The 13,271-nt window shown below is 40.4% G+C and overlaps 1 protein-coding gene across 1 annotated transcript; it reads right to left on the bottom strand.

Moving 5' to 3' along the window:
* Positions 1–2,133: 2,133 nt before the first annotated feature.
* On the bottom strand, positions 2,134–9,135 carry rdh8a (retinol dehydrogenase 8a). The gene is made up of 6 exons (XM_067570368.1): positions 8,746–9,135; positions 5,739–5,900; positions 4,527–4,706; positions 3,569–3,662; positions 3,287–3,470; positions 2,134–3,134 (listed from the first exon to the last, which is right to left on the bottom strand). The coding sequence occupies exons 1-6, from the start codon at positions 8,849–8,851 to the stop codon at positions 2,907–2,909; spliced, it is 954 nt and encodes a 317-aa protein (XP_067426469.1). The 5' UTR covers positions 8,852–9,135; the 3' UTR covers positions 2,134–2,906.
* Positions 9,136–13,271: the final 4,136 nt, after the last annotated feature.

The raw sequence follows: 13,271 nt of genomic DNA, 5'->3' as shown, positions 1-13,271 counted from the left end.
TTTCACAACTCATTTCTCACTGCAGCTCCCTTTTGTTTTTGTTCTCTGACTCCCCAGTCTATCTCATCACTCTTGGAGTCAGGCTTAGGTGTGGTGGTCTGGTGATGACAACAGTGAATTGAGGATGCAGTAAAATGACTGAGCCAGCAATAACCCAGCAACAGAGAAAGTAGACAGCTTGCGAAGAATGTATCCTGCTAACATGCCAAAGATAACTACTGGGGTTCCCCCTTTTTTCCTTCTCTCTACTCATATGTTCCATATCCAAAAATGCAAGTGGTCTGTTAGCACACAGTAAGGTTGCACGCAGGCAAAGCGAATGTATGTTTAGTGGCTCAGTAATTGTGACAGGGTTACAATTAAGGGAAGACCTAACCATGTCACGCTGCCCTCATTATACTGCAATTACGTTCTTGATTGTGAAACAAAGGTACACAACAATGGTTTGATAAGACCTCTTGTTTAATGAGACTTTTCTGTAACTCCTGTGTTCATTCAATTAGTAAACAGGTCTTCCATTCAGGCCTGGGCACCCCAATTCTCATTTTCCCAAATCCGACACACCCCCACCCCTCACTGCCCCAATACCCACCCCCCACCCGCTGCCCTTAGCCTTCAGCGTCCCACATTGGGTCTTGGCATCCCCCTGAACATTCAGGACACACAGACTCCTCCCCCAACCAACTTGGATCCCCTACTCCCCCCTCCCCTCCACCCCCTGCACACACACCCATTTGATTGTGATTGACAGCGTCTTTGTTCCATTGTGCGGAGCTGTCGCCTCTGATGAAGACACATACACAGAGCTGAGGAGCTGTGCTCATTGTACACTGCACCAAAACTACAGGTCTGCAACCAGTTGCACTGTCCACTGATGATAAGCTCCATGCAGTTGGACTGGGTGAGTGTAAGCAGTCTGGACACTGTAGGGCATGGCAGGGTGGGATGGGATGGGTTGGGATGGGATGGGACAGGGTGTGTGCAGACAGGACAAACTCTGGCTAGGCTATCCAGGCCAAACCACAGTCCTCTCCCTGTGTGGACCAGGGGGTCCCGGCCCGATGGGCTGAGGGGGCCAGCTGGAGAGGGAGGCTCAGGGCTGCGCAATGTGTCTGAGGAGGCCGTCATTAGGGTTCACCCCTCCTCATGGATGGGAACCAGGTCACATTCTCTCACACGGCACAAAGCAGTGTGTGTGTGTGTGAGAAGGGTGGGGGTTCAAGGGAGGGGTTTTGATGGGGAGCAGGCCATGACCTCTTTATATCCATCAACAGATCACTAACTTGGCCCATAGACATGCACATAGAACGTATTCACACACACGAACACACGCACGCATGCATGCATGCAAACACATGCTAATGTGTGCGCATGTGCACATTAACAAACACGCAAATGCAAAAACAAGTACAAACTCTGCAAGAGGCCTTAGCTCTGAAGGGTCATTGCTCCTGAAACATCAGCTATGAAATAAAGTCTACACTGCAAAACTGTCATTCTAGTGCTCCTGCATTCTTCACAAATTATTTTAGTGTTTTTAACCTTAAGTTTTTAAAAATGTCTTGAGCAGTAGAGCCAACCTCCTCTGACACTTTGAGCTATAAAGCTACAAAATGGTCTTATGTGTGTCTTTACCTGAATATGACCTTAATAGTTTCGTTGCTCTTACATATCTGAGATCCTGCTGTCACATGAAAACTTTCTATAACGCTTACCACCAGGGAATATTTATCTTTCCAAATAAACCTTTCAAAGTTATCAATATGAATTGATGTGCTGAAACATTTATTGTTTCAAATCCAATGAAATTTGCTTATAAAAAACAAGATGACCAGTGTCTGCAAGAATGTACAATCTAAAGATTTTAATCATTCACCTCTGTTGCACCTGTCTATCTCAGGCCACTGAGGATAAATTCCTATACACAACAGCTTAAACACTGCTTGCTGGTGACCCCACTGGTCGGCTCCCTGGGATAAAACAGTGAAATACTGCCCCCTCTTGGTACCCAGGGAGTTTTGCAGACAGAGATAAACCCCTTGCAGAAGTTATAGAATGAATAAGCATCTATTAGTCAAAACGGTCACATTTTGTTATTGATATCCTTAAAAAAACAAAAAATACCTCTGAGGATAAATCAGAATTATGTTTATTTCAAAATCAAGTAGCTAGATTAAAAATATACTGTATGATCTACCCCTTCACAAACCTTTAAAATCAAAAACATTCAGTTTATCAAAAGATTAAAAATATGATTCAACAGCAGTTATGACCATGAGAACACTATGTTAAGGCGAACATGAAATTAAGGGCACAACACAATAAATGCAGATATATTCTTTCTGACTCTGTCATACATGTTACAACTCTGGTGAGCCTGAGTGTACAGTTATTTAGGCTACAAGTTATAGCTTTATTATTTCTCTATAATTTTATTGTTTCTCTCTGTAACTGAGTTCATTTTTGTGCTTTGTTGTCTGTCCATGGGACTCATATCACAAGTCCTCTCTGTGTGATCTCTTTAAAACGATGTAGACATCTAACCACTTACACTATTCAGTTCCTCCCATATTGCAATATGTAAGGCATGGCCTTCTCTTTATAATATGTATGTACAATAATCCAATAAAGGTGTGTGTGTTGCTTGTATTTCTGTTTTCATGTATGTATGTTTGTGTGTGTGTACATGAGTTCATCCTGCATACAACATATCTGTGACAAACTTGTGCAATTGTGCATGTTGTCCTGCAAAGCTTATCATGGTAGTGTCTTTGAACTAAAAGGCGCCTCCTCTCTCCATAGTTACTGTTTCTAGTCTACCTGCTTAGCCCAAAACCTCAGGAAAAGGCAAAAGGAACTGGGTGGGGTAAACAACACAGGGTAAGGGGCAGGATTGGACACTCTCCTCAGTTAGGTGAAATGGTGCGTCTGCGCAGGCAGCTGCACGTCAGGCACTTGAGGATGCTCATGGTGATGTGCATGAGAGGGCCGAAATTGAAGAGTAGGTTGTAGAAGGTGTTGACAGACAGGCCACCAGTCTCATCTGCATACTTCAAGGCCACAATGGGTGTGTAGAGGCTGTTGGTCAGATTCCTGAAGCGAGGGCTGCTTGACTCAATAACCTTTTTAGTACACTGGAGAGATGAGAAGCAAAAAGAAGGTTTGGACTGATTTTATTGCATTGTAGGCTGGTTGAATGTTTGCAACAGTTAATGATCAGAGAAACACAACATTGATTTTTGAATACTGAGATAGATCCTTTAAAATGTGTAACCTGGTTCCTTACTTTGGCTATGTCCTCTGGCGTCTGACCCATGGCTTCAAATATATCTATGGATGATGGCAGGTAAACATCTTTAAAATAACGAACTGTGTCGGCATCTACACCTGGATACTCCATCTTAGCCACATCCTCCATCATCTTTGTCTCAAACTCAGTGTGCACTGGGCCAGGCTCAATCATGGACAACCTGAGGGGAATCAGACACAGAGAGGCCTGTGAGGGACTATGTGTAGAACAAAGTAAAGACAGATGTGAAGGAAGAACAGAGGAAAGAGGATAACCTACCGGATATTGAACTTCATCAGTTGCACCGCCATACTCTCACAGAACCCTTCCATGGCAAACTTAGAGGCAGTGTAAACATCATTGAACACCACTCCTAAACCGAGAACAGAAACCAGGAAATAAAGAATGACATTACTGCATTGTATTATCATTCATTCACAGTATTTCATTAACAGCAGTCATGAATCAAGCATCATTTGCACATAAAGGCTTAAGTTACTAACACTTAAGTAAACAATAGGTGTCACCTAGGACAATACAAGTGCCAGACAGGATATGAAAATCAGGTTAACCCCACCAATGTTTGTTTTTATTCTGTGTTACACTGCTGCACAAGCAGTTTCTCCCTGGGGACAAATAGAGTAATTGATGATGAAGTGAGTGATTGACTGATTGTCAGCAGGCCTATTGGAAAACAAATGGCAGTGTATATTCAAATCAATCAAAAATCAGTAGCAGTGTTTTTTCTCTGTTTTAAAAAATGCTTTTGTAATAAAATGAAATGCAATTGTGTTTTAAATGTGTCAAATGTGATTAAATGTGATACTAGAATCATTTTGCAGGATATTATAAACTATTTCTAACTTCACTAATTTCATATATCTGAAAGCATGGAACATACTCTATGATTTAAAGCTCAATCTGAGTGATTTTCAAGATTTCAGACTTTGGTCTGCCAAACTTTTGCAGGTCACTGCAGATGATTAGAAGATGTAATCTTGTAGAGTGCATCAATTTAATCTTAGAATAAAAGAGTGATGTCGTATCAAAAGTGCAATTGCAGTCATAAAGCAAAAGTGCTTTACTCTCTAAAACTAAAGCGTCTAAAACTGCAGTCTTTAACATGTCTTTCCACCATCATTTAGAAGTGTAATTATCTGAATGTGTGCTCCTGCATCAAACTTTTCTGCACTGCAGATTTTCTTCTGTATTGTTTATTACACACAAACATACATACCCTGAAGACCCATTACACTACTCATGACCACAATGTGCCCTGAACGCCTCTTCTTCATGTCTGGCATCACTTCTTTGATCATGCGAACCACACCGAAGAAGTTGGTCTCAAATACTCTTTTCATCTCCTCTATGCTGATGCTCTCCACAGGTCCAAGCAAGCCCACACCTGCATTGTTAACTGCCAGGAAACACACAGACGCAGAGATGACACACTGCTTGTATCTCCAACATTGCAATCATCAAAACACTTAGATGTGTAATTATTATTTATGATTGTTATTGAAAAAAATGCACTGTTCATGTGGCCTTTCTACTGCATTCCTCATTTATTCTGCAGATTACAGAGTTCCTTATTTGATCTTGCCACCAGATGTCAGTGTGTGACAACAACAGAAAGGTGTGATGTAACATCAGTCCATGGTAAAGGGCTTCTGGGTCTTGAGTAATTAGGTGAAGGGGGTTTTGGATAATGAGCAAGATGGAGGCTGATTTATAAATATAACCTTTATACAGACTAAAGGTTTCAACACAAGAACTGAAAAGAGTAATCTATTCATGAGTTATTACGCTGAAAATGCATGCAAATGCTAGTTTAATGCACCTATAGCACAAAATTACCATAAAATGACTTGTGTGGTACTTGCAATAGTTAGATTGTGGTACTTGTAACAGTCAGAAAAAGAACAGGTAGAAGACAGTGTCACGGGCAGATGGAGCTGTAGGCTTTGTTTCAGCTGTCTCTTACTCACTTAGGATATCAGTGTGGTGGTCACATTGGAATTTCAATACTTTCCCAACCCAAAATATAAATTGCAAAACCATGGAGATTCAAGATATTTCAGTTCTTCTATCTTCAAAAGCTTGGTCCTAAAGTTGTATTAGTATTACAGTAATAACATTGTACTGTGATATTTTGCTTCTTCACTGGACAAGTCTGTTAGATATTTGCTGTTACTCTCTCTCATGAAAGTATTACTGTTTGTGTTAAACACATGCTAGTTTAACTGGAAAGCTGGGGGTTAATGTTCTATGCATTTGGTGATCATTGCTGCAAACATATAAGAAGGTCACACAGTATATTACTTAATTATTTAAGGTTACACAACAAAACATGTTTATACATCAACATTTATCCGTACAGGCGAAGTACGAATCTGGGGAAGGGGTTAAATGAGAGATGCAGGCCTAGTTTCAGGTGTGTCCCACTCACTCAGGATATCAATATGGCGGTCCTTAACATTGTTGATGCACTGCTTGACTGATTCGTCACTACACACGTCTAGTGGAAGCAACATCAAGGTCTTTCCATATGCATCTCCTGCTGCCTCCACTAGCTTGTTCTTCTTCTTCAGGTCTCGCATGGTAGCAATTACTAATAGGGAGAGAAGAGAGAGATGAAAACACAAAGTATTATTTTACTTGTATGATATAGCTTCAAACTTCAAACTACAAAAAGGGCATACACAGTACCAGAAAAGATTCATTAGACTTATACAGTAACATAACCTAGAACTGCAAAGACATCCTCATGAATGCATGGAGCACAAATTATCAATTAACCTATTAAGGTGATTTTTATTTGAGCCAGTTTTTGTTTTTTTTTGTTAAATTTCACACTATACTTTCACTATTCATGATTTTATACAGAATCACAAAGGATATCTAAATAATCCTCCTTTGCTGTGGTTAGAAAACCTCTTGACCCAGTGTCACACCACTCAAGTGACACACAGGACTGCGAAACTTCTGATATAAGACCTACTTAGAACCACTAAGCCACTTCCTTAACACACACCCAAGCAAAAACACGCACACACACACACTCACAGTTGTGACGTGTTGGCCAAAGTTCCTTGAAATAACCACGCCTGCCGCTTTACAGCACACATAATTAATTTCCTTTGGACTTTACACACTGAGCAACTTTAACCTACATACAACACGGGAATCTATCATGACCAGCAACAGTGGCTATCCACATAGTGTTGACTCCGCTTTCATGCCTTCCTCCACGTTGTGTGTTCTGCTTACTTGGCTGACTGACGTTATCAAGCAGAGAAAAGAGACAGAGCTCTTGCACAATGTCGATCAGTGGGGGTAAACAACCTCGTATTCACACATTCTTCTAAATCTACCTGTTGTCCCTGACAGATAAAAGCAAACCCTCACCTGATTCTTGTCCGAACAGAGACAAGGTTGGATAAGTAAGATTAGAAGAGAGATTGCTGTGCTGTGGAGTTTTTGCTTTGCTCTGCAATAGCATGATGTTTAAGAATGAAACCATTCTGTGGAGAATGTTGCTGTGTAAGCGTCACGCAACTTGTTTTTGCAAGTAGTCAAATACACAATGTGCATTGATAACATCTCATTTTATTTTTATTTAAAATTGATTTAATCAGGAAGTCTCATTGAGATTAAGATCTCTTTTCCAAGATAGACCTAAGAACAAAAAGCCTTCATAAGACAAGAACACAATAAGCAGACAGAAACAACACAACTCCACAATAAACAAGGAATAAATAAAATCTGGTAAAAGAATCAGATAATAAAGCTTTAAAATCTCCAAGAGGAATGTAAGACTCAAGAGGGGAATTTGAAGTTCATTCCATTTAAAAGGAGCAGAGTACCTGAATCCAGTTCTGCCAACATTAGTGCGTACATGAGGGATATCCAAGGATAAGTAGCTACTGGATCATGTACTGTAGTGACTAGATTTAAATGAGAGAAGAGATGTGAGGTAGTTTGGAAGCTTCAACCGCAGAGCTTTATAGATGAGTACCATGAGATGTTTTTCTTTTACTTCTTAACTGTAAGGAAGTCCAACCAACCTCATGATGTCTAATTAAGTCTAATCTTATGATTTGAGAGCTGGGTGTCCATGAGGCAACAAAGAGATTTACGCATTGGTAAAGAAGTGAACAAGAGATCCATTGTTCCTGTGGCTCCTCGAGGAATTACTCTTGGGCAGCTTAAACATTCTTGAATGAACCACACTGCCTTCCATACACAGAGGTCTTTTTGGAGTTTCTCTGAGTTTGCATGTTACTGCAACTAATCATTACTTTATGCACAATGCAATATTTTAATCTCTGTTGGATTTCCTAAAGACCCTGGGAATGGAGCAGATCAGTTTCATTGCTTAGAGGTGGCTTTCTTGAAAGCAGGTCACACAGAAGGAAAAGATCTGTTCAAAACCAGTGTTAAGGGAACAGTTAATCGCTATTGTTTTGCTCATTTATTTTTCAGTAATAAATCCCACCAGACCCCAGTGCCCCCCCCCCTCCTGAGAAAAAGAAAACTTGAACTAACCCTTGCACAGTGGAGAAACGGGAACAGCGATGTCTTAACTTGGCTAAAATTAGTTTAATAAGACAATGAATAAGATGACTTATTGTGAGTTTCACTGTTAACTCAGCCATTATGTAATTCTGGATAAAGTCACATCTAACAGCAAACTCTTGTCACAGGGGGGGTCTTGAAGGCAAACTCTTACCAACAGGGGTGGGGGTGGGAAGATGGTCTAATGTAATTCTATCTGAGGCTTTTGGGTCCCCAATACCTAGAGTGACATTAATGATGGCTGGGAAGCAGGAGAGGAGATGCATAGACCAACAATGTCAGAGTAGGACACCCTAACTCTACTGTGCACCAATGAAGACTTCAAACAAGGTCCTTGCTTTAGAGTGAACCCTCGCTTGTACAGGTCTCAAACTTTGTCCCCCTTTCAACACTCGCTCCAGTGAGGGGACTATAGGCACATTAGACACGGCACTAAACCGGAGCAGGCGGTCAACAATTCACTGCTATAAAAAGGGGGCTTTGTGCTGGAGAAGTCACTTGAAAGAGAACTGACAAGCCTCCTTTTATGATTCCGCCTGGCAAGCGGCATCCTTCCAGAGCCCTACCCTGGAAACTGCGCTTTCAGATGATAATAGTTGAACCAAAGGGGCGACTGAATCCCAGTACTCACAAAAGGATATGGATACGATATCACTAGGGTTAGTTATTTCAGTGGACACTACACTAAATCACTTATTTGCGTTAAGACGGAGCGTTGCGCATGAAACTCAACCGAACTTTGTGCGTAAAGGAGGCTTGGTGCAACAGCAGAGCTTTGCAGGGAAAAGTAAACACGGAATAGGTTTTCAAGCGAACCACACTAGGCTTACTGCTAATAGGTCCGATCAAAGAAACAATGTAGAAGAAAGCGCATTTACCATGGTAACGCTTCTTTTCATCTTTGGCCAGCGTGACGGCGATTCGTAACCCGATGCCGGAGGAGCAGCCGGTGATCAGCACAACTTTCTGCCCGCTGTTCGCCATGATTTGTCCGGATAGGCGCTGTGTTTTTCAGCGGTCCTCTGCTCCGGATGGTCGCTGCCGAGGGAGCTACCGATTATCGGACTTTAAAAAACTAAAGCGGATCATGCAGCCACGGCAGCCATGTGAGCGTCTAATTCAGTCACATGTTCGATAAAATCACTAACCAAAAAACGACGTGGCATGGCAAACACCCCCTTGTAGGCAAGTTTTTTAAACTTGATAGGTACCGCCTGCCTTTAAAATGAAGTTAATTCCTTAAAAATGTGTGTGCCGTGCATGCGCGCACGTGCGCGTTATAGAGGGGGCAGTGCTTATTTGATTTCTGAGCTGGTGACCCCAACGACAAATCACCGTGTGCTAATATACATACAGTATTCACATAGCTCATGATGTTTCTGCTTTACTATGTTATAGTTAATATTCTTACAAGGACTTACAAATTTAGTCCTTACATATTTAATAGTAGCCAGCAATGTCTTATATTTTCATTTTTTATCTTTAAATTCAATCTATAAATGTCATTAAATACAAAATCTTAAATGATCTCTTAAGTAGTTTGATCTCATACAATAATCATAACAGCAGCAGCAGTAACAACAACAACAACAACAACAACAACAACAATTATACAAATAAAAGTAATAGTCGTTATAATAATAATAATAATAATAATAATAATAATAATAATAGTTATTGCTCGTTGTTGTTACCCAGACTATAAACCCACAGTAATTGCTTGTTGCTCAGCCCCAGTTTATTTATAAAACTAGTCATCCATTGCTGACCCTAATTTTGGAAGGTAATGTTTACAGTAATTTAATGCGCTGTACTGTACTGCCATCTGGTGGTAAGGAAAGGTGCAGCACATCTAAAGAGGCACTACTGAACGCATAGCACCTCATCAAATACATTATGTTAATTCGATCACTATAATCCAAACATCAACTAAAGACAAGAATGATCTTGTTTTGCTTGTCAGTATCAGTTTGGTTTGTTGATGAGCAATTGCCCATCATGGCGATTGGTGGATCCTGTTATTGACAGATGTTGAAAGGGGTCAAAGTGCCTCTGATAAGATCTCAAACCAAACTTCTTTCTTTTTTTCTGGTGAAAGACCATAGTGCAAGAGTCAGAGTCTGGGTCCATGTTTGGGCCTGTTGCTAAATATGAGATGTGATGCAATCAATCTGTAAAGGGTGAAAGATTATATAGTATAGCATTTATGTTTATGTGTCCTATTCCCTATATCTTTTAAGACCAAAGCATGAATCAGCTTAAAGGATGGTCCAAAGAGCAATCTAGAGTAATCAGTGAGTGAATGATTTGGTGAAAGTAATTTATATCCTTTTAACTCACTTAAACTGTTTTTGCATCCACTTACAAAAGCCTACATGACACACAACTGCTGATTTCCCCAATTAAGGATGTTTTCTGATTTGATTTTCAGTCCTCTTGTGTTTGATATTTGTTAACTGTAAAAATTAACTTAAAGTTTTAAAATATATAATGCATTTAATGCATTAATTAAATGATGGGATAATTAGATTATTTGGTTCTGTTTTGGCGAGCTGATCTGAACAGGGATTATTATGCTGGACTTTACACAGCTCAGTTGACTCTCAGTTGTTCTCTTTTGAAAAGAGTTCAAGAGGACTTTTAGTATACAATTTAGTATTATTATTTTTTACACTATTTCCATATCAAAATTTACAGTCTACTTACATAGATTACACGACTTTATGTGTATTCTCTGTTGGTATTTGCTCCCCAGCTTTTGAAATGTGATTATGTATTCCACTGATATGACTATTTTCTGAAACAAAACATTTCTTCCCTATAAAACAGTTTCAAACACAAGCACATATTGATGAATGCAGGACCCCCTGTTGTAATCCTCCCCTCTGGTTAACCCCTTTAACCCCATTTCCATTTTAACAAGTTAACACAGTGTGAAGCATCAAGGTCACCATAAGGACATGACAAGAGAACAGGTGAAAGCAGAGGACACACACGGACCAGCAGAGAGAACAGTGGGAGAGAACAGATGTCTGAGTTTCCTAGCTTGTTTGTCTCCTCTGAGGGTAAAGTAAGGTTACATATGGACAGACCTCCATCGTCAAGAGCAGCTATTCATTTCCGTCATAACTTTGAAAGGAGATATTCTCCCAGGGGAGAGAATATTTTAACAATGAGTGGAGCCCTGTCCTGATCCATCAAGGGTCAGCTAGTAACCAGCAGGCTGAAGGTGTTGAGACAGGTTCAGCCTTGCTTTGAAAATGAAAGCATGTGATGTATATATATAACTCAACATATGAGAGTCTGCAATAAAAAAATCTGGTTCATGCACTTTCATTCATCACTGCTTGTGATAAACTGTCTATTATGCTGACAAAAGAGAGCAGACTGTCAGCTTACATTGAGTTCAGGCCCAATTTCCTCTTGCTGTCTCACAAAGCTGATGTCTGCTTATTTAGAACATCCCTAAGCCATGACCCATTTCCCTCACCAGAAAGCAGAAGTTTACAATGAGATGATAAAAGTATAATTTGCATTGTCAGATAAAGAAGCTTTAAATCTGAACTGACAGTGTGCGAAACATGTACTGAAGTGACATTTTAGTTTATATATTTATATGTGGCTACATTTTGGATTTCAGGCATTTTTGGCTGACAATCTTAGAGGAACTGACATTGAATGAAAAGGCAGAATAGGTCACGCAAATCATAAACAACCAAAAATAGAGTGCCTTGTGCTTGTACAATATTCATGTGACTGTAAATTTAATTTGACAAAATTTCAGTGTGTATATTGCCACTAATGTGTGTTCTTTTTTGTGGAATTTTTATGGCAGAGCAGCAGGTGTAGGAAAATGTCATGGTCAGGGACACACAGAGAATGAGGAATGACCCTGAACCTTTGACCCAGATCAGCCCTCCAACTTACCCAGTAATTATAAATAAAATCTGTGGCTTTTTTGCTACCAAATCATACATTTTAAGTCAGTTCTAATTAGTAGAACTCATTAGAGACCAACCTTGAAGCTAGAATTACCTGTACTCAAACAAGAAGCTGTAATTAATACACTACAATACATTAGATAGATTAGATACATTGGTGGCCCAAACTTAGTTTTACAACAGCATTGCTGTGACACACCTGTCAAGAACATGTAAATTGGACCGTCACTTAGCTGCAGTATTGTATTTTATTATATTTCATTGACCCATGTCAAGCGACAGTTAAACTGCTGGTACTCCAGATGAGCAGTCCACCACTGGATTTGGTGCTAAAAGGACTGGAATAAGCTAGTGGAGTAGGTCAGCGGCGTTTCGGCATGCTTTCCCTTGTGCCTCCAGAGAAAGTGGACAGGTGTGGATGGAGGTGAAGAGGGATAGCCAGTGATGTCTAACGGCCTCCAAGCTATTGCTGTGGAATTTCAGAGGATTGAGGGACTAAGACACAGAAGGAGTGAAGAAAGAGACAAAAAGGAGGGGATACAAGCCCATACATGCTTTGCCATGTAAACTCTCCTCCCCTTTTCACCCCAACCTTTCTCCTCTCTACTTTCTCTGTTGCACCTCTATACCTACATGTACCTACAGTATGTAATCCTCCTTGTAGCAGTCTGTTTTCAACAGCCTTCCTCAGAACTTTCACCGCTCCCCCTGACACCCCTGAAAATACTCCAGCTGTGCCCTGGGCCCAAATAATCCGTAACCTCTTTATCGAAGTCCAAGTCACAGACATGCTCACCGACAGCTGACACCCCTATCCAATCTCAGCCCACTTTTATAGCTGCATAGTCAATTTCCTGTATACTTTAAGGATACATGAGCAGATGCTCTTGGAACTTTCACTGGTATTCCAGCTGACTTTATAAAGTCAGTGTCTGTTTTCACTCATCATAATTAGCGATGGATAGGGTGATTAGATAAAGATTCTGTCGTAAATGTTATTATGTATATCAAACTATTTGCTATGACAAATCAATGAAGAAACAGTTGGTGGCTTCAAATATTCCAATATATTTTAATTATCTTGAAATACAACAAATTTGCCAATTTTGCTATTTTTACTGATAATTTATCAGACTGACTATCCCATGTATTGGCCCTCCTGTTCTCTCCTGATCCTCTCCATGCTGTAGTTTTGGACAAGAGACAGACTGGCCAGTGCCACTGGAGGGATGAAGGATTCTAGGCTGTGTGAAAGAGCCTCGAGGACTGGAATGTTTGCCACTGGTCAGCATTGGCGCTTTCTGCTCTTTTGTGTGTAGTCTGCAGAGGAGGTGTGGAATGCAAACTTCATGAGAATAGAAGCGAAGAAAGAAACGAAGGGAAAGAGTGGCTGGGGGTCGGCAGGCAGGAGGGAGACTTAAAAACAGAAAAGAATTGGTGCAAAGACTTAAAGAGATGTGAGC

The sequence above is a fragment of the Thunnus thynnus genome, chromosome 17 (assembly GCF_963924715.1).
Source record: "Thunnus thynnus chromosome 17, fThuThy2.1, whole genome shotgun sequence".
NCBI classification, from domain to species: domain Eukaryota; kingdom Metazoa; phylum Chordata; class Actinopteri; order Scombriformes; family Scombridae; genus Thunnus; species Thunnus thynnus.
The sequence above is the reverse complement of the archived record's forward strand: the minus strand, read 5'-3'. Positions and strand labels throughout refer to the sequence as shown.